Here is a 22,422-nt window from a genome sequence, read left to right as displayed (position 1 = left end):
ATCTAATCATGATCCAATGAATTAATTATCCCCAAAACATTAAAAGCCTTGTTCACGTCTTGCAACTAATAGTGATGTTTTTGCTGGTTGAGTCTATCCATCTCATGTTAATATTATTATCTTTTCCATTGAGTGTTGCCTTCTCATAATGTGACCAAGCATGATAGCCTCAGTTTAGTTGTTTTAACTTCTAGGGAGAGTTCAGACTTGATTTGATCTAGAACCGACCAACTAGTCTCTTTGGTAGTCTACATAAAACTCCTCCGACACCCATTTCAAATGAATCAACTTTCTTCCTGCCAGCTTTCTTTATTACCTAACTTACACACCCTCACATAATAATGGGGACTACTGTACCAGGAATTACCTAGATTTTGGTTGCCAGTGACTCATCCTTACACTTAAGAATTTTTTCTAGCTCCTTCATTTCTCTTGTGGTGGATGATGGAACCAAGAAATAGAAAATATTTAACAATCTTGATTTCATCATCATCATACTTTAATTTGTTTAATTCTCATTGTCATTGCTTTTGTCTTTTTGATGTTCAGCTGTGATCAGTTTGGGTCTAGTGGACATGATTTTTTTTTTTTGTATTTTGGAAAAATCCTGAATCCCAATACTGGTATGGTATTGAGATTGTGGATTTTTCAGAAATCCCAATTTGGGGGGGGGGGGTGTCTAATAGACCTGAGAAGAAAAATATTGATTAATTTTATACCCACTTCTTGCAAAATCAGCCACAGCTTTTCATTATTCATACAATCTATGAAACAAACTGGCTTTCTTCATTTTATTGTGGACCGCCACGAGTCCTAAGGGAATACAGTGGTATATAAATACAAAATAAAAATAAAATAAATAAAATTCTCTCCTGTGGTTCAGTAACTAATGTAAATTTGCAGTATGATCTCTAGTGTATCTTTTTTCTAAACCCAGCTTGAATATCTGGCATTTCTTATTCCATATAACTTAATGGCCTTGTTGTAAGATTTTGAGCATTGCTTTACTTTCATGAGAAATTAATGTAGTCTGATAGTTGCTGCAGTCTTTGACATTTCCTTTGCCAGAATTAGAATGTTGATTGATCATATCCAGTCTGTGGACCATTGTTTCATTTTTCATATCTGTTGGCATTTTCTTGTTAAGATTTTGATGACCACAATTTCTGTGGCTTGGAATAGCTCTATTGATATCCTGTCTACTCTTGGTGATTTGTTTCTTCCAGTTGCCTTCAGTTTACTTTTCACTTCATTTTTTAAAACTGTAGGTTCTTCTTCAAAAGTTTCTTTTTTGAAGGAATCCATTATAAGATTTCAGAAGTAAGAGATTACTTGAAGTGGTTAACTATTTCTATTTTCTGCACAGTACTAACCAGGGTTAACTGAAGTACTGACATTATCTACAAAATATCCTCTGCTTGTGTCATCTTCTAGTACTACTGTTGTCCAGAAGCCGCCTTTTAAGGATTCTTTCACTGTCCAATCTCTTCTGTTTATGTTAAGGTGACCAGATTCTCCCACTTTTGGAAGGACATCTGGGGGCAACTGGCAAATTGTACTTATGTTGAAATTAAATATATATATATATATATATATATATATATATATATATATATATATATATATATATATATATATATATATATATATATATATATATATATTACAATACTATTTTTGTGATCTATGTGTTCTATGAAAATTTTTGTTGCTCCATATAGACCAAATTTTTGTTCAAGAACCCCCCCAGTCAATGGTGTCCCGCTTTACCAATGTTAAAATCTGGTCATCTTTATGTGGATGTTGATTCCTGAAGGGAAGTCTTCATGGAAAAGTTTTGACCCCTATTTTGATAAATAAGCGGGGACTTTCTTACCATCTTGAGGTTTCCTTCTTTCTTGATAACACCAACACAGAAATAACAGAAACTTGCTGGATTTTTTCAAGGTGCCTTTAAATAGCATCAGGACTGTGGTTAAAGACAATTTGTTGTATATTTAACAGTTCTTTGTGGGCTTTATTTATCTACTTTGTCTTTTCTTTAATTTTGCTCTTATGTCTCCTTACTCCGCCTTTAACGGTAACTGTTTTTATATGCCAAGAAAGGATTTGGATTGAATAGGTACTGTGTATAGGCCATATAAATGTGTTGCAGTAGGGTTACCAGCTTCCATATGGGACCTAGAGTCCCCTGGAATTACAACTGGTCCCCAGACTAGAGAAGAGATCTCTTGGGGGGTATGACAACTTTTTAAGGCAGGCTTCGGCATCAAATCTCCACTGAGCTTTCTTTGGAAACTGTACCCACAGATCTCCTAGAATTTCTGAAGCCAGGGTTAGCAGCCCTCCATCATAATGTGATTATGCCTTAAAAATCAAATAATCCAAACGATACAGCACTAAAAGTCTAATAGTTACAAGAGACATGTGGCCCCCATATGCAGTAACCTAAATCCATGGATAAGGATCACAATTGACACTAAACACGTTTTTCTGAAAATGTGGAGAATGCCAAGGGGTTTGCAGAAAAATATCTGAAATCTTAAAAAAAAAAACATGGTGTTTAAGCTCTCCCCCCAAATAAAAGAGTATTCTCTGCAAAAGCTTTTCTTTTTTTTCTTTTTTTTTGCAGGGGGAGCTTCAACCATGCAATGTATTTTTTAAAAATCCTGCAGAGAAGGTCCTTACTTTTTCAGAGCTGGCTCCGTTGTCTGGGAGCTGCTCTCAGAGCCACTGTATTCATAGCATCCACAGTGCTCAAGGAAGCCACTGCAGTCATATCGTCGGAAGTGGTCTGGGTGACACCTAAAACTGCACCTGACTTAGAAGTGGGGAGGTGTTCCAGACCCAGAGCAGCTTCCAGATACTACAGCTGCTATGAACAGGCCCAGAGGTAGCTGCTGAGGCCTGAAGCTGAACCAGGTTTAGTGATGGGGGAAGGATCCCCCCCTCCCCCGCAAGTCTTACAGACCCTCACCTGTAACAGGAGATCTAAGTAGGGAGGGAGAAAAGGAAATAGAGAAAAAGAGGGAGGGTTTCAGAGGAGGAGGAAATTGATGGAGAAGGGGTGAATTGCAAAAGAGAAAAGGTCTGTTTACAGATAAGGTGAGGGAGGAAGACGGGGATTGGCAGAGAAGGGATGAGGCCGAGGAATCAGGGATTGGTTGACAGAGAAGGGGAAAAGAGAAGGGGGAATATTGTTAGCAAACGGGGAAGTAGGAAGGAAGTAAAGTAGAGGTGGGAGTCCTCCAGACATTTCTTGTGGGTCCCCACTTGTGTTTTTTTTTTAATTTACATTGTTTATAGTCTGCTTTCACCATGAAGGCAAATTGCATAATGAAAGTCTGATTAGTCGTATGGGACATCAAATGAACAGTGCAATCGAGTTTGCGCAGAAAGCCAGAAGAATTGGAGCCTTCCTAACCACATCACGCAGGTCATTCCGTAAGGTTGAGGCCACAACAGAGAATGCACATGTACAGCTGGTTATTGATTTAACCCACTTGCAGAGTAGCACCTGCAGAAAGCCCTGCCGAGATATGTAGAGCATAGGGAGAGGGGCAGTCCTACAGTTACAAGGGACAAAGGCCATGAAGGACTTTGTTTGAGACACTCAATATCTAGAATTGAGCCCAGTAACTGATGGGCAGCCAAATGGAGTGACTGCGAAATGGGAAAACAATGCAAGCTCTGCTTAGCTCTCAATAATAACAACCTAGCTGTAGTGGTCATTACTAATGGTAGTCTCTGGATTGGTTTTGAGGATAGACCTATTTGGAGTTTCTTAACATAGTCTGGCTTTGAGAGTGTAGATCCTGTTTGCAAGATCAGCGAAGTCAAGATAGGGGCCATCTTGTGGGCTAGACTGGATTGGAAGAAAGTGGTATTGTAGTTATATTTATTTGCTTCTGCAGCAGCACTGTTGGATCCAGTTCTGTAGGGTTTCTATTCCCTCTGTTATTTTGAATAGTAAAATACAGGTACTATTATATAAATACTCTGAATAAAGAATAACACAGTAAACAAACTAATGCTTGACTTCTTGAAATTAAATACAAAATTATCTATTGAAATACTTGAAATACTTTTGATTAAACCCTAAGATGCTGGATGAATATGTGCTGTTTTGGCTGTGCAAGAAAAAGGGCAGGATATTTTTCTCTGTGCAACAAAGCAGTTCTATCTTGCTGCCATTTGTGATCTCAAACATTCAGCTTCCTTTTAATCGCTTAATTGCATGAAAGAACAGCCACTGAATGAGAACAGCTGCATATTCATTCTCTCATGTCAAAAGCAATTATTGGTTACATGCTTAGGATGTGATCCATATCTCTTAAAATAAATCTGATTAAATAAGGCTGTCACAAAGTGTAATGGGTTCTGGATTCCGTCATAAGTAGAAGTATGGACTTTGAACAGGTCCTTAATCTGCCTGGCATGCAGAAATTCTAACCATTTGATTTCAAATAGGGATCCTAATCAAGGTGCCAAATTTGAAAGTTTATGCGTTCAGTATTTATCCAAAAAGGTCTTGGGGTGACTTACAACAGTTTTGTAAAATAACATTTGAAATACATGTAAAATCTGAAAAAATGATCAGTTAAAATTTATTACAGAAAAATCCCAGATTTTTCCCTAACAAGCTGAGGCAAACTGGCCAATGGAATTCAGGTTTCTGGTCTGACTTGGATGTGGGCAACAACCTGGACAGAATCCCTGTTGTGAGGGCTGGCGGGGGGACCTGTTTGGATGATAAGGGTGCAGTCCTGGGCCTCAACCAGATGACTGGTGGAAGAGCACCGTTTTGCAGGTCCTTTGGAACGTAGAAAATTCCACAAGGGCCTTCATCTCCACAGGCAGCTCATACGCCCTGGGCCAGGGGTAGTCAAACTGCGGCCCTCCAGATGTCCATGGACTACAATTCCCAGGAGCCCCCTGCCAGCGAATGCTGTCAGGGGGCTCCTGGGAATTGTAGTCCATGGACATCTGGAGGGCCGCAGTTTGACTACCCCTGCCCTGGGCCATATGGAAAGAGCGGTATAAAAGTTAATAAAATGAAATAAAATTCCACCAGGCTGAAGACAGGTCTGAAAAAGCCCTGGCTCTGGCCGAGACCAAGCACATTTCCCTGGGGGTGGGGATCATCAGTAAGTTGGAATTCACAAAGTAAAGAGCTCTTTGTGGGGCATATAAGAAGAGGCAGTCCCTCAGCTATGTGAATAACTGTTTAACGTTGCCATGGCTATGGAATCAACTCCGGGGAACCACTTGTTTTCTCACATATTGCAATTAACTAAATTAGGTGATATGTACACTAGATAGGCGTGCTTTATAAACTCCTTTATAAACTAGATTTATAAACATGCTTTATAAACTAGATAGGCGTGCTTTATAAACTCCATCTATTTTCTGGTGTTTACGCCTGCTAACTTACTATTCTTATATTTAACTAGGGACAAAGCCCTAGTTTTGTTTGTTACAGTTTCATTCCATTTGTCCTCAGGATACCTAGCTCTTCCCTTTATTTCATCCTCACAGCTATTTGTGCTGTAAGTTAAGAGAGAAGGTGATTGATTCATGGTTACTCACAGAAGCTCACTGGATATTTCCAGTGACAATCGACCCTCTAAACCAGTGGTTCTCAACCTTCCTAATGCCGCAACCTGTTAATACAGTTCCTCATGTTGTGGTGACCCCCAGCCATAAAGTTATGCAAGGGTTCTTTCACAGAAATTAAACCGAAAGTGACCAATGGCTTGAAGATCCATTGTTCATGATTGTATATAAATTGGGGTTTTTTCTGCGGGGAGGCAGCACTGGAGTGGGACACATTGCATGGTGAGTGGGAGCGCCTGGAGAGGCTGGGCACAGCTGCAGGAGCTGTGCTGCCACCTAGAGGCCGAGGCCAAGCTGCACTGCCACCTGGGGCACCTGGTGGGAGACTGTGCTGCGTTTGAGGTGCTACTGGAGCGGCTGGCGGCCGAGCACGGGCACCTGCAGGAGGAGAAGCAACAATGGTGCCCCCCCTGGCCAAGCTGCTTGTCCTGCTGCAACCCCTGTGAAAGGGTCATTCGACCCCCAAAGGGGTCCCGACCCCCAGGCTGAGAACCACTGCAATAGTGGCAGTCAGTGCTGATAAGCTTACAAGTCTGCAGGCAATGCTCTGTGGTGGTGAAAGGGATTCTGTGTAGGTGTTGTAACTGTTGTCTGTGTGGTCCTTTTCTGACTTTAGGCTGTCTGTGCTGGCATTCTGAAACGGATGTGGTTTATGCTCCAAGCTGGATGTCTTTCTCCCCTTGGTCTGTGGTTTCCATTGCATAATCTGTTTCTAGAGCTGACTTGAAGGCTAAGTCTGGCTGAGTTAAAAGGTGCGGTTGAGTAGCTGACTTTTATGTTCCATACTAGCTAGTCTGCTAGAAGTTCTTATTTGTTTATTGTTTAGTCTTTCAACTTTTGTTCCGCCCTCTCTCAGCAGACTGAGCATAGTTGTAAACCAACAACTGGATGAAGGTGTTTAAGTGCCTCCAGCAATACTGTGATGGTCTGTCTTTGTTTTTTGGTGCATGGCTTAAATTTAAATGGCTATGTAATCACAAAAGGTTTGCCATGTTCTGGTTAGCCATTGTCCCTAACATTTCAGCACACGAAGCTGCCTAATACAGAATCAGACCATTCTGTACAGTTGTGGGTTTTTTACCTCACTTTTCACTACTCGAAGGAGTCTCACAGCAGCTTACCATTGCCTTTCCTTCCTCTTCTCACAACAGACCCTGTGTTAGGTAGGTGGGGCTGAGAGAGCTCTGACAGAACTGCCTTGTGAGAACAAACAGGACTGTGACTAGCCCAAGGCCATCCAGCTGGGTTCATGTGGAGAAGTGGGAAACCAAACCCGGCTCTCCAGGTTGGAGGCTGCCACTGAGAGCCAGTTTGGTGTCGTGGTTAGGAGTGTGGACTTCTAATCTGGCATGCCAGGTTTGATTCTGCGCTCCCCCACATGCAGCCAGCTGGGTGACCTTGGGCTCCCCATGGCACTGATAAAACTGTTCTGACCGAGCAGTGATATCAGGGCTCTCTCAGCCTCAACCCACCCCACAGGGTGTCTGTTGTGGGGAGAGGAAAGGGAAGGCGACTGTAAGCCGCTTTGAGCCTCCTTCAGGTAGAGAAAAGCAGCATATAAGAACCATAAGCTTATACATTCTTGATGATCAGTTGCTGAGCAAATAACAGGGCAAGGAGTAATTATTTGTTGGGTATTTACAGTGGAGGGGAGGGGGAAGTATTTTGACACAATTCTTCCTTTAGATCTGCCCAGCTTTCCGTTTCCCCCTTCTCTCTAGAGTTCAGAGCCAAACAGGACCTAACACTACTTGTGGGTCAGACCCGTGGACACCACTGCTATTTGAAAGCCTAACGTGGTGGTTTCAAAGTGCTGCAAAGGCCTAGTTCTGATTGCTCTTGCCCCCCCCCCCCCATGCCATTTAAAATGCCAAAATGGTTGTGTACCGTGGGGTGGGGGACATGAGCACCTCATCTCATCACTTCTAAATGGCCTCATTAGGCTTTTAATTGGTGTTGTCATCCATGAGTATAACATGTAAATACTATCGTGGGTAGTTTGGCCCTCAGTATTAACCAAGCCAAAGGGACAAGGCAGATCAGATTTCTTTAGGGTTCCCTGGCTGATAAGGGGCCATCATTTCTCTGTGATAACAACCCCAATTTCTCTGTGATAACAACTGTTGCTGTCACTGTCAATCATCAATGCTTTTCCTTTGTCACTGTCACTGTGTGTTTTAAGCTGACTCTGCGGCTGCCAGATCTTAAGCTGGTCCCTGTAAGTGTCCTTTTAATATCAGTTTAATCTGCAGCAATTGCCAGTTGATATTTAACTCCATGGCATGGAAAGTTTCACCTGCCCATTTCCATACAATGAACCTCAGTTAAAAGGTTCATACGTAGTTTTTGGAGGCTGTAGAGGAAAGGGGGAGGTGAGGGCGTGCACCATGGGTGAAAATCCTCCCACCAGCAGAATCTTCCTATCAAGCTTAAAGGATGGTCAGTATTGCAAGACTGACTAGAGGCAAAAACAGAGAGAATAGCAGAAGATGACAGCAGTAATTTAGGGCAGAATTAACCTTAGTTGAAGAACTGAAGCACTCCTCTGTTTTTTAAAAAGCTGAATAAACCAGCTACAAAAAACTACCCATAATAAGTGTACCTGCTTTTGCAGTAAATGGGTCTTTCCCCAACTGCAACAACCCTCTGTCCCAAGTCTGCCCATTGTGAGTCAAGGGAACAATGTCTGCTTTATTCCTTGAGCTTTGCACCATTCACATTGATATGAATCCAGTCATGCGTCCCCCAGCTTCCTCTTTAGTTTTGCTGCCACAGAACAGCATAGCAAGCCTACTTTCCTCACGGATGGCTAATGAATTAACACTGGAGCTGAATCAAAACCTCCACAGGTCGTGAGGAGTCCATAAGGCGTACAAGAGCCCCAAGTCAGACACAAACTGCACCAAACCCTTTTCTGAAAGAAGCCTGTTTAAACAGGCTTCAGAAACAGGATAGTGAAGAAGGGTTACTGCCACATACCTCCTGAAATGCAGTGTTACTCATGCACAGCACAGAAATATAAAGCATAGTTATGCTAACCAGTTCTATTAATGCTAATATCGGAGTGTTTGCTGTGAAAATGAACCATTCCTCCATTTCATGGCAGCCTTGTTTGTTAGTTTCCTTAATTAAGCACTATGTTCAGTTTTAGAAAACGAATTAACAGCCCGTGCTACCAATGAAGAAGAGGAGGAAGGAGAACAGTTCGATTTCGATAGTGGAGATGAAATCCCAGAAGCTGACAGACAAACCATTTTGCCATCTATTTCTGATTCTAGGATTAATGCAGATCATGAACAGCTGAATTCTGCAGGTAAGTTTCTCTGAGGTAATTGCTTGTTTATGTATTTATAAAAGATGTATTATAAAATGAATATTGTGGAGCCCTGTGTAGATGTTCACACAGGAAAGTGTGTGTATGTAGGGCTGCCAACTCTGGAAAATTCCTGGAGATTTGGAAGTAGAGCTTGGGGAAAGGTGGGGGGTTGAGGAACACAGGGGCTTCACTGGATTATAATGCCATAGAATCTCCTGTCTAAAACTGCCATTTTCTTCAGGAGAACTGATCTCTGTTGTAACTCCGATCAGTTACAATTCTGGGAGTTCTCCAGGCCCCACCTGAAGGCTGGCAACTCTGTGTACCTGAAAGCAGAGCAGTGAGAATGTTGTAGTATTTTTATTGGTTTAATGTTTGTTTTAAAAACAAAACAACAACTACATTTTCACATTTTTCTGCAAACCTGGGATGTTTTCCAGGTTTGTTGAAAGAGCTGCCTTGGTGCCAGATTTAAGTATCCCAAGATGTGTCTGCTGTAGCTATTAGAATATTCTCCTAGGAACCTGTGATAATCACAGAACCCCTTCTTACTCTTAGCTTCAGCTTCCTCACACACACCATCTCTGAAAACCATCATAGGTCCCCCCCCTATCATCTTCACTGCTGGTGGCCCCAGCACAACTTTGACTCCTTTCACTAATCGGCTCCCAGCAAGCCTAGCATGGCTTCCCCATCTCCAGTACTGGGACTGCCACATCTCCAGTGCACCCCTTTCCTTCCAATGCTGCTGGCACCACCCCCTTCTCCTGGCACCCCCCCTTCCCTCCAGTGGCTGGTAACCTGGTACAGTTCCAGTTCTTCCCGTCAACTCTGCTCCCAGGAAGCTCAGGCCTCCACTGCTTGGTCTACTTTATTTCCTGCCTTCATTCCTGGCAAGCTCAGTGAGACTTCTGACCTGTGTTGCTGGACTTGTTGTGTCTTCCCGCTCCCCGCTTCCATTTCTGGCAAATCCATGTCTCACTATTTATTTATTATATTTATATACCGCCCTCCCCGGGGGCTCAGCCATCACCCCCACAATGTTGGAGCCTCCACATACATAGACAATGTATGTGTTTTGGGGGGGTGGAGGAGGAGGAGAAAGATTAAATATGATTTGTGAGAAGGTCTTTAGTTTTCACTGTGGCAGACCACATTGCCTATTGCTTGCTAACTGGAAAGGCCATCCCTGGAACAGAAAAACCACATGTCCTGATCTGCAGTGTCTCATGCTAGAACTCATGGTGGAACACGTTTTACCATGGTACGTGTTGCAGTTTAGAGTGTCCTACCACCTACATAGCAGTAATGTGCATTTTTAAAGAGTAGATTGTGATACTCACTTCTACTGTCAACAATAGAAACAATATCAAATAATTTGTGGTGCAATCCTAAACAAAGTTAAGGGTAAACTTAAAGGTATCCCCTGTGCAAGCACTGAGTCATGTCTGACCCTTGGGGTGACATCCTCTTGCGTTTTCATGGCAGACTCAATACAGGTTGGCCTTGCCAGTGCCTTCCCCAGTCATTACCGTTTTACTCCCCAGCAGCAAGCTGGGTACTCATTTTATTGACCTCGGAAGGATGGAAGGCTGAGTCAACCTTGAGCCGGCTGCTGGGATCGAACTCCCAACCTCATGGACAGACAGCTTCAGACAGCATTTCTGCCACTTACCACTCTGCACCACAAGAGGCTCAAAGTTACAGCCTTCTAAACCCATAGTCTCCAGAGGATTGAATTTGTAATATAATTTTGACTACAATGCTGAACTAAAATTAAAACTTCTGTCTTCAACTTTAAAGGGACTATAGAAAATGTAGCTGGAACTGTGAACATGCAGAGAGATGAAGCCAGTTCTGAGGGGGCTCTACCAAGAGTAAACCCTTACTCTGTCATAACCATTTCGCCAGTGGAAGAAAAGGAGCTTTCACTATCACCAGAGCCAAGCCCACAAGATGGAAGTATAAGTCCTAGTCTATCAGGCGGATATTCTGTTCCTGTACCCTGTGGCTACGCTGTACCATCAAATATGCCACTGATTTTGCCAGCATATTCCAGTCCTGTTATAATACGTAGCATATCTGTGGATGAAGAAGGTAGTATAATTCGGGGATTTACTGTCTATGGAGTAGTAATATAGTGACCCAATGTTGGGTTACATTTTAGAATAGAAGAAAAAAGCTGCAAAACTTTTTTCGCTGTATGTTTTGTATATTAGACTTTTTTTGCAATCCAGATTCTTGAATGTTGCTTAATATTCTTATTCTGTTTGACTTAAATTATGCAAGTCCTCTGGAGGAAAGACGCATATAGTTTTTTCACAATTTTTCACAAAAGAACTGAAATGCGTTGGTTTTTTTAAAGGAATTCGTTGGTAACTGAGTGAAATGCGAAATTTATAGCCTTATGTTTCTGATTTGAATTTGTTTCTAGACATACTACTATGCATCTGTCAGAGTTTAATACGTTGCCCATTTTTCAATGTGAATATTATGGGTCATATTCACATGTTTTTGCTAATAGGATTAGTGAGGTATATCCAACTATCTGTGAACTTCCTACAGCAGGAACAGGTACAAAATTAGAGGAAGAATTGGATGAAAGGAACAATTGGTGGAAACTGATGTTCCCTCCATTGCAAATGCTATCCCCCTAGAGAAATTGCATGGTTGGATACAACCCAGTAAAATTAAATGGTTCAAAAATCATAAGGAGGTGTTGGCTGTCCTGGATTTTGTTCAGAGGTCGATATCTGTTTTCTCATTTTACATTCACAAAACATGTTATTGTATTTATCGAGTGTTCTATGTTAGACAAATCATCACATATTAATATTGGGGTTGAGTGAGAAATAATAATTGCATTACTACAGAGAGGACTTCTTTCATTTTTCTTTTTAGCAAATGTTCCAGTGGTAGCTGAAGACTGTCATTCTAATTCCCAAAGTTCTGAGGATCCACAGAACAGGTAACCCACAAACTTACTCACGAAAGAGACTCTGTAAAATATGAACTGCATTAGAAAGATCATGTTGTCTTCGGCATTGTCCCATCTTTCATTTTGATATTCCCAAACCTTTTTGCTTCTATCCTTATTCTTCTCCCTTTATGATTTCTACCATTCTGCTTTCTGTATTTGCCCTCTGCTTGTCAAGCCATTTCCTTTTGCCCATCGGCATTCTTTGGCTTTGTGACAGAGTTTCTTTCACTTGATTCTTGCTATGGATCATTTTAAAAATCTTCTTTGGACTTCCTTCTTTTATGACATGTTACCTTAATTAAATTGGATGGAGACTCCTTAGTTGGAGCTGCTGTTGGTGCTTCCAAATGAAAATTTATATTGGAATAAATTAAAGTGAACATCTTATTCTGCAACGCAGTCCAATCCAGGTTACTAAATTTAGGCTTCTGGGTGGAACATACTGGCAATATAACTAACCAGAACCCAACGTGATTCCCTGTAATTTATAATGCCATTTCTGCATTCCTGAAATCCACACAGGTCTGTAATGCCGTTGTTGCATTCCTGAAATACATATCCGTGAAAGAAAACATTACTGAAATATGGGGGGAAATATTAGATCAAGTAAGAGCAAAAGGAATTAGTAAATAGAATACAGAGTTTGAAACACATATCACATTAACTGAATGTGCTACAAATTCTAACTTCTATTAAATCATAGCCTAAGCGAATGTTATTAATTTAAGGAGAAATGTGGGGGAAAGAAAAATGAAGGAGGTGTCAAAGCAGTGGTAGAACACATTCTTATTATGGATGTTTTAGGATGATCCTGCATTGAGCGGGGGGTTAGACTAGATGGAACTGTATGGCCCCTTCCAACTCTGATTCTAAAAACGTAACTAGAATGTTCTGGAGATTGAGGTCCAGTGAGGTTCATCAGTGAAAGGAAAAAGCATCATAGGTGAAAGCAGGGTGGAAGAGTAGAGCACAACCTTTATAGACTCCTGTCTTGGGATGCGGGGGGTTGGTGGGGGGTAGCTGATGCAAATTGTCACACATGTTCCTCCCAAGATCCAGGGATTTGGAGGCAGTTGCTGGAGCCCAGTAATGTGATGAATACCAATGGGAGGAACAAAGTACTGAGGTTCTTGGGACTAACTTTATAGTCCAAATGTGTGGAGATAGAGTGGGAAAGAAGATACCTCTCAAAATAGATTGGCTGGAAACCAAATGGGTCAGTCCTCATTGGCGAATCAGTGAGACAGCTATAGTGCAGGAAAATATCTTTCAAGGCGTTGGATGGGGAAATTAGGGATATGATACCTTCTTTAGTGATGTTTATGGCTGAAAAGAAATACAAAACGGAGCTTATATGGTCACTACTTGGTGGGATTGAGTTTTGAGGAGAAGATGATGGGAATATATACATAAAAACTGGAGATGGATGAGTTTATTTATTTATAGTTACATTTATTTGCCACTGTCTCTCTGGGTTCTCAGAGTGGCTCACAGCAGTATAAATTACATAAGTAGAATAAGATACAATTTTTGGAATTTAAAGTAATAGATTTGAAAACATTAAAACCAGAAATTAAGTACTGACTTGCCTGATTCTCTCTCCTGTGGGAGAAGGCAGGGAGAGGATCACAGGAACCCTTCAACGGGAGTCTAAATGGGTGGGTTTCCAGCAGACAGGCCAGCAGTTCCAGATGTTGTCTCGATCTCAACCATAGGCCTGGTGGAACAGCTGCATCTTACAACCCTGTGATACTGATTAAGGTCCCGTAGGGCTGTGGTCTCCTGTAAACATGTCCCTCTTAAACAAATCCTTTTAGTGTGTATGCAATGCTGAAATCAACTAAGACTCTGTTGTTACCTTATGAATGAGGGAGGTAGTGAATGAACCTGCTTGCAGTTGCCCATTCCCTTTAATGCTGATAATTACTTGACATCCTCTTTTTGCAGTGGAAGACATGCTTCACTGCACTGGGATTTTCTTTTGCCCCCAAGATTAGATCCATGTATCCCCATCTACTATTCCAGACTTAGGTGGAGTTCAAACTATTAAGGATAAAATAAATACGTAATAAATCTTTATTCTTGTATCCTGACCTTCCCGGTAGCTCAGGGTGGATAACAACATGGATTAAAACACCTATATATTTATTTTATTTTTTATTTTCTTGTATTTATATACTACCCTTCCTTGTGGCTCAGGGCGGTTTACATTGGAAACCTTCATAAAACAGTACAATATAATAGACATCTTGATTTGAATATATAACATTCTTAACAATAGGAACTTGTATCAGAAAATAGAACAGCTTACAATTTGACATTCAACAGTTTTACTGTAGTTCAGGTCATTTTTTCTGTGGGTGCAGTGAATGGCATGAAGGACCTCTGGGCCCTGGTTGGTGGTTGGTTCACCTGCCTCGACCAAAAGCCTGGCGGAAGAGTTCCATTTTTCAGGTCCTATGGAATTATTTTAGCTCTAGCAGGTCTCTGGTGTTGTCTGGGAGCTCATCCCACCAGGTCGGGGACAGGACAGAAGCCCTCGCTCTGGTCAAGGCCAGATGTGCTTCTCTGGATCCAGGGATCACCAGTTTGTTAGTATTTGTGCAGTGAAGTGTTCTCTGGGGAGTATAGGCAGAGAGGTGGTACCTTAGGTACTCAGGGTCCAGACCAGGTATGGCCTTGAAGGCAATTACCAAAAACTTAAGACTAATCCAGTATTCAACTGCTTGAGCATGGGTCAGATGTGTACCCCCAGTTTGTTCCTTTGAGGACCCTGGCTGCTGCGTTCTGTACCAGTTGTAGTTTCCAGTTCAGAGATAAAGGTCAGCCTGCATAGAGCAAGTTACAGAAATCCAGCCTAGATGTGACCATCATGTGGATCACTGTGGCTAGGTAGGATGCTAGTAGCTTCCTCACCAGGTTCCTTCCTACCGAACCACAGGACCTCTGTCTTTGTAGGGCTACGTAGGGCACTAGTAGTTTAGGTTGGCACAGGTGGAAGAATGCTATTTCTGGTTTGGCTTGATAGTATCCCCTCCCCCTTCCCTAAAGGTTGTGCCATGCCTTACTCAAGGCTGGGTATTCTCCTCCAGGCAATGCACTGTGGGACCTGAGAAAGTTGGGTGGCCTTGCTTGGTCATGCCTTATTCGTGCTCTGCTGTGCAGTGGTAATAAACAGGTCTCCATTGCTGCTCCTCATTGGATCATGACCCTGTTGTGAAAGCTCTTCTGCTGCTACGCTATGTTTCCTAAGAGCAGGAATAGGCTATGGCCAGTGTTATGGTAAGCATATTCAAATAATAATCTTTTACATTTTATTTTCAAGTGAAGATAATCAGGGGAATAAAGATGACAATACCTTAGTCAAGTGGGCTGCTGATCCTGCCAACACTGAGTGGATGGAGAGTAAGTATTGGTGATTCTCAATTCTTCTAATAAGTTGATAGGTTTGGGTTCATGGCTGAAAATAGATCAGTGGATTGAATCTTTTCTAGTGTAAGATTGTACACTGCAGTCAGAGTAACATCTCCAGTATCTCAAGAGAGATCCCCCCCCCATAACAGCTGCTTTTCAAGATACTTGAACTAGAGATGCCTGCCTGTAAGGATATGGCTGTCACCGACTAGGTTAGGTTCCTAACATGGATGTTGACATCCTTTCATTGTGGACAAGTAATCCAGATTCTCCTGATGTCAGATTCTGTTTGGTTTTGTTCTTTGTTGTAGAGAACTAAAATGTGAACTTGTTTACTTGCTGACCAGTATACACAACATTTCTCTAAAATCAGTAACTGTACTGAGAACTGGAGAGCAGCAGATGTTACACCGATTTTTAAAAAGGAGTGCAGGGGGGAATCTGGAGATTATTAACCAGTTAGTTGAAACTGTAATCCAAGGTAGAATTATTAGGCATATAGAGGAACAAAGCCTTCTAAGAGAAAATCAGCACGGCTTCTGCAAAGGGAAGTTCTACCTCACTAACTTTTGGGAGTCCTTTGAGAAAGTGAACACATCTGTATATAATGGTGACCTGAAATACTTGGACTTTTAAAAGGCTTTTTTACAAGACACCCCACCAAAGGCTTCTGAGTAAACTTAGCATTCAGTCATGGGATAAGGGGTCTTCTAACTGATTAATAATTGCTCAAACAAAAAGAAGCAGAGAGGAGGAATAGTTTTCTCAATGGAGGAAAATAAACTGTGAGGTTCCCCAAGGATTGGTATTGGGTCCTGGTGCTGTGTAATTTGTTCATAAATGATCTGGAACTGGAAATGAGCAGTGTAGTGTTCCACATTATCCAGGATGGCTCTTGACCTGGAAACTGCAGCTGGTGCAAAATGCAGCTGCTAGTGTTCTCACCAGAACACCATGGAGAGCCCACATCCAGCCTGTGCTGAGGTTGGTTGCTGGATGGATTGGTCGAACTGGCATTGGTTGCCAGTTAAATTCCAGATCAAATTCCATGGTTTGGCCCCAGCGTATCTTAGGGACCAAGCTGGCTCTCATTGATAAAACCAAAGCCAACTGTGAAAAGCTTCAAGAGGATTTCCATAAATTAGGGGAGTGGACAAACAATGTGTGTGGCAAATGAATTGCAGTGTAAGTGTAAGAGTAAGATGATGTCCTCTGAAACAAACAAAAGAACCCACCCATTTAAGTACACGCTATTGAGGTCTGAACTTGCTGAGACGGAAAGGAAAAGAGGCTTTGGGATTGTAATAATGAAAATGTCAACTGTGTGTGTGGCAGCAGCAAAGGAATTGAAAATTATTGTAATGTATTATTCTGGGTCCTATGTCTCATATCTGAAGGAGTATAGCTTAGGGCAAGCACAATGCTTAAGGGGTTGGAACACTGTTCCTGTGAGGAAGGGATGAAGAATCTGAGACTTTTTAGGTTAGAAAGGAGATGATTAAGGATGTGGACGTGATAGAGGTTTATAAAATGATACACTCAGGGGGCATCCAGTTAACTTGATGGGCAATAGATTGTGAATGAACAAAATGAACAACTTCTTTACTCAACAAGTTATTAAAATGTGGAGTTCCCTGCTAGAGGACATAGTGAGAGTCACAGGCATAGACAGCTTTGAGGGGATAAGACAGACTCATTGAAAATAGATCTGTTGGTGACTCCTAGTCATGGAAACTAAAGGGAAATTCCACATGTGGAGGTAGTAAGCATCTGAATACCAGTGCTTAGGAGGCAACTTTAGGGAAGGCCTGAGCATCTATGCTGACTGGTTGAACCTCCAGAGAAACTGGTTGGCTACTTTGTGAGACAAGGTACTGGACAAGATGATCCCCTGGGTCTGATCTCTGACCTCTTTTGACGTTCTTGAAGGGTTGGTTCTGCTCACTTCTGTCAGCTTCCATCTTGTGAAAATGAAATTATGCAATTGAACTGGAATGTATTTCCTGACACAGATAGCCCAAGCCTCTATGACCTTGTCAGATCCCAAGAGCTAAGTAGAGTCAGTATTTGGATGGGAGACCACCAAGGAATAACCTCTTAACTCCATACATCCTTATTTATGGTTTGGCTTGATAGTGGTTCCCTCCCCGCTTCCTCAAGGGTTTGCCACTGCTTATTCATGGCTGGTATTCCCCTTCAGACATTGCACTGTGGGGCCTGAGAAAGGTTGCTATGTAGAGGCAGGCCAGCTTTGAACATTTCTTGCCTTGAAAACCCTACATGGTCTCTATAAGTAGGCTATGACTTGATTGCCTAAAAAAGGATTATATTCCCCATTTACTGGGGAAGACACTAATTTGTATTAATTATCTTACTGCTACTCTTTCTAGTTAGCTGTTATTTGATTATATATTGGATTCGTATTTCAGGTCAGTTTTTACGGAGTTTGTCTAATAACCTGTCAAGCTTTCCCTCACTTTTTTTTTGTTTTTTAGATGCAGATGAAGTAATATATGATGATGTACCAAGAGAAAATTCAGACTCTGAACCAGGTAGGATCATCTTGTGAAGAAGCAAAAGAGTTGTACTTGTTAATGCATCCTCGAAAAATAATGTGTTCTCTAAAGTTGTCCCATACGTCAGTGTTTTTTTATCCTGTTTTCAAATTAGTTGAAATTACACCATAGAGATGGCATTATGAATCGTGTCATCAATATTTCACCATAAAGATTAAATGTCGTTGTTTTTAAAAGTCATATACAACAACTGGAAGTGAAATAATATTCTGGGAAATTTCATCCTCTCATTCTTACTCTCTCTATTGAGTACTGGCAGACCATAATGCAATCCTAAGCAAAATCAAACCCTTCTAAAGTTGAGTTCAATGGTCTTACAATGGTGTAACTTTGCTTAGTATTGCACTGCACTTATACTAAATTCAACCATTGACTTCATTGGTGTTTTTAATGAAGGCTTTCTTCATGTTAGCTTTGGGAATGGTCAGTCCACTGATGTGTTTCACACCAAAATGCATACAAAACCATAACTGGAACTAATAGATTTCTGATTGTCTAAAGTTGTTTTTTGAGTGTTGACCTTCATGGATTCATTCTCGCGTGCTGGATCCCCCAAGCAATATTAGTAATCTGGTTGTCACCCAGGAAACAAGCTGTATGGGGACTAAGCATGCAGTTTATACCATGTATGAGGGAAAGCCACTCGGGGGTAATCTGGGGGTGAAGAAGCTCCAGACAAAAAGCATATTAAAGATCACAATGAGAAAGGCTTTATTAGTAAATGTTGTGTTTGTGATATATCTGAACTTTTTCATAACTTTAAAAATAATATTTTGCAAATTAATGCATGCAGAGGAGATGATTTACGATGATGTTGAGAATGGCGATGAAGGTGGAAATAGCTCTCTAGACTATGGGTGGAGTTCCAGTGAATTTGAAAGCTACGAAGAACAAAGTGACGCAGAGTGTAAAAACGGAATGCCCAGTTCCTTTCTGCGGGGCAACCACAGAAGACAAGTATGTAAATTCAGAGCCACATTCTTCTAGAGTATCACCGTCTTTCAGACACTGTAGTTCTCCAAGCTTTATGATATTCAGTTTTTCTCATACATCCTATTTTGAATTGTTATCATCATCATATATCTGTATATATTCGAATTGAGGGTCAATATGAACGCTGAATTGGCAGAATGGAGTAAGGGACAGATAGGAGATCTCTACAAACTTGAAGGAAGTTCCAGGTTGGCAGAAAAATCTGAAATCTTTAAAAAGAAATGAATAGAAACAGCTCCTGTAGCTTTAAGCAAAGAATACCCAGTGACCTCTCACTACCATGTAAGGAATTGCTAGGCAATCACAACAATATTGCTAAGTGTTCCAAGTGTTATGTAAACCAAAGATATGGAGGGAGGAGCAGGAGTGTGCTGGATTGCCAAAAACTCGTGGAAAAGGACCGCTTTTCATTGTGCCCAGTGAAGCACAAGAAGGACTTTCTGGGTCTGTTGGCTATCACACTTTCTTTTCTCTTTCCCACCCACTAACCATTGCATGTATCCACTGCTAAAGGTATGTAGGGAGGGGGGAAAATGAAACAGGAAAAGAGGAGATGGGAGAGGTCTCTACAGATCCCTGTGTGCTATATCTAATTTTCAGCATGGTCCCAGCTTTGAATCCTTAAATTCAAATATTGGGTCCATATATTGAGAAAGGAGTTCTACAAACTTGGTGGATCGCCTCAGTTTGCAGAGAAATCTGAAAAGTTTTTTTAAAGGGCTGTTTAAAAAAAAGGGGGGGGTGCTATTTAACAAAGAAATATTTTCTGTACTTATCCAGATAATGAACTTTTGTTGATTTCCCAATGGAGATAGAGGGAAAATTGATACCTTTTGATCACATAGAGGCAAAGGTGGGTGAAGAAGGGAAGAGGGGAGGAGCTACTGCCCCACAATCCCCTTCAATCCCCTCTAATTCTTGAAGTAAGCAGGGGGATAGGTGGCTTGGGTTGCTGAACAGATAAGTGGAGCTGGCAGACAGGCAAAGTAGTGAGCAGGAAGACAGATAAGTGGAGGAGGAGGAGGAGGCAAGATTCTGGATCTCCAGGAGTTTTCCAAGTTGCCAGCAGGGAGAAGCAGTGGGAGCCTGAGGGCAGACAGGCAAGTACAAAAAACCGTGCGTCAACCCTACATAACCCCAGGACACCTAGCCACTGTGATCCAGGAGATGGTCACCTGTAGACTTTACGCAGGCCTACCTGTAACCCTGATCCAGAAGCTTCAAACGGTGCAAAATGCAGCAGCTGGGGTTCTTACAGTAACGTTTTGGACGGCTCACATCCGGCCCACACTCCAACAGTTGCACTGGCTACCAGTTGACTACTGGATCAGGTTTAAGGTTCTGGTAACCACCTTAAAGGCCATACATGGTCTGGTCCCAGAGTACCTGAGAAACTGCCTCTCTACCTATGCCCACTGGAGAGTACTACGCTCTGCTACCATCTGGTGACTCCTAGCCCTAGGCAAGCTCATCTGACCTTGACCAAAGCCAGCACTTTCTCTGCCCGGGCCCCCACCTGGTGGAATGAGCTTCCAGATGACATCAGGGGCCTGCCAGAGGTAAAACAATTCTGCAGGGCCTGCAAAACGGAGCTCTTCCACCAGGCTTTCAGTTGAGACTAGTGAACCAACAAGAGCCCAAAGGCTTCTCCCACCATCAACTGTACCTGCAGAAGAACTGATAGTGTAGTAAAACTACTGTATCCATTGTTGAATGTTAAATTGTTAACTGTTCCATTTCTGATGTAAGTTTTGACTTGTGAATACAAGTTAAAATGGATATGTTTTAAAATGTTATATATTCATATCAGGGTGTCATTGTGTTGTATTGTACAAGGGAAGTTCCTATGTAAACTACCATGAGCTGAAAGGGAAGGCAGTATATAAATATAATAAAATTAATAATTAAAATTAAAAATGGGGGGAAATACCTGTGGGTCTTTGGGGTTCCCTGCTTATACTGTAAAGTGAAAGGCAAAAAGCCACTCCAGGAAAAGTGACCAAAATTCCTCAAAGCTATATTAGTTTATAAATGTACAAAAATTGAGTTTTATAACATAGTGATGACCTTACAGTGGCAACATTGTAAGATACATGTAATATGTAAGATGTACAGGTTTTTCTTCCTAGCCTAGATTTCAGAAATCTCGAAACTTTGAATTTGTCATTGCTTCTCCCTTTTTGGTTAATTTCTCGGACAGTCAAATCTGGTTCATTCGGTCTTAAATTACAGCAAGCTAAAACAAGTGGTTGATAATGGGTTACTGCTGTTGGTAGTCACTGGAAATACTTTCAAGGTGGATTTCCATAATTTTGTTTTGCAAAGTGTAAATTACTTATTTAAAATATGTGATAAATTGATCTCTCAAGTTTTTAAAATCATGGTGTGTCTACAACTTAGCAAAGTTGTATTGGTTCAAATGCATAGAACTTGCTACAATTTACCCTTTTTGGAGTACCATTGTTGCCTATGAACTAATCAACCAAATGCCCTTATGTAGTTTAGTAAAAACAACAGATTATTATCTGTTTTACTGGTTGTTGCAAACCCTTTTTTTATCTGGCCACCAGCATGCATGATACGGCTGAAGAGTTTAGCATAAACTTTAAGATTGTATCTTTTTGTATGCTATAGCTTTCTCATGACCTAACCCGTTTAAAGGAGCACTATGAAAAAAAGATGAGAGATTTGATGGCAAACACGGTGGGAGCAGTAGAGATTCAGCAACTAAGGCAAAAACATGAGCTGAAGGTAGTGTAGTTGATTTTTGTAACAAGATAAATGTTAACAATGATTGTTCTTCAAACACAATGAACATGTGTTTCAGTACACAAGATTGATGGGGGAAAATTGGACAGCATGTCTTCGTATGGTACTTGGCTGTTGGTTTTAAAAGAACATTGTCAAGGATTTTTTTTTTAAATGTGAGCCAGTGTCTCCTTTGGCTTTCTGCATACAACACCTTGAAAATAAAATAGAAAAAAAAATGTATTTCTAACACTGATGTTTCAATATGATCTGTCTAAATGTATCTTTATGGCTAAATACAGCTGGCAACTGTCTCTCCTTGAAAGTTCATATTTTGAAAGGAGATGAAATGAGTAAGGTGGGTTTCTAATCTTTCCGCTCAAATATAAAATTGATGGCACCAGTGTAGTTCTTTCACTGCATTGTTTTGTTCTGTAGCAACAGAAGAGACTCAGGAAAAAGTCATAATGAGCAGCAGGAGATGGTGAGGTTAGGGAGGGTGGTTTTCAAACCATGCAAGAATGCAAGTAATACTTAAGGGGCAATCCATTCTCTTCCACATCCATTTATGAGTGGATGTTCCCATATCGGCAGATTCTCCCCTTCTCCATTGTGCATGAGTGGGTCAGGATTATCCTCTTATGTTCAGAGGACGTCACTTCGGAACATAAACCGTAACAGAGTTACTTTGCAAATGAATTAAATACCATATTTGATTCAAGTTGGCCTGCTCTGGGGTGGCTTACATTGTGTGTCATTACCAAAGCTTTATTTTTTAA

General features: G+C 41.3%; 1 protein-coding gene across 4 annotated transcripts in view; it reads left to right on the top strand.

Annotated features, from left to right (window-relative positions):
* The window catches only part of ARHGEF10 (Rho guanine nucleotide exchange factor 10), a 110,363-nt gene that overhangs the window by 18,836 nt on the left and 69,105 nt on the right, over nucleotides 1-22,422 (top strand). For 3 of the 4 annotated variants that reach the window (XM_077309355.1, XM_077309345.1, XM_077309335.1), the window contains 7 exons: nucleotides 8,762-8,929; nucleotides 10,736-11,029; nucleotides 11,834-11,900; nucleotides 15,238-15,317; nucleotides 17,822-17,878; nucleotides 18,696-18,859; nucleotides 21,530-21,646. In XM_077309355.1, the coding sequence (XP_077165470.1) occupies nucleotides 8,762-8,929; nucleotides 10,736-11,029; nucleotides 11,834-11,900; nucleotides 15,238-15,317; nucleotides 17,822-17,878; nucleotides 18,696-18,859; nucleotides 21,530-21,646 (947 nt within the window). The remainder of the gene's footprint in view (nucleotides 1-8,761; nucleotides 8,930-10,735; nucleotides 11,030-11,833; nucleotides 11,901-15,237; nucleotides 15,318-17,821; nucleotides 17,879-18,695; nucleotides 18,860-21,529; nucleotides 21,647-22,422) is intronic. The other variant, XM_077309365.1, reaches the window with a different exon arrangement.

Source organism: Paroedura picta, chromosome 1 (genome assembly GCF_049243985.1).
Source record: "Paroedura picta isolate Pp20150507F chromosome 1, Ppicta_v3.0, whole genome shotgun sequence".
NCBI classification, from domain to species: Eukaryota; Metazoa; Chordata; class Lepidosauria; order Squamata; family Gekkonidae; genus Paroedura; species Paroedura picta.
This window is presented reverse-complemented; position numbering and strand designations above follow the sequence as displayed.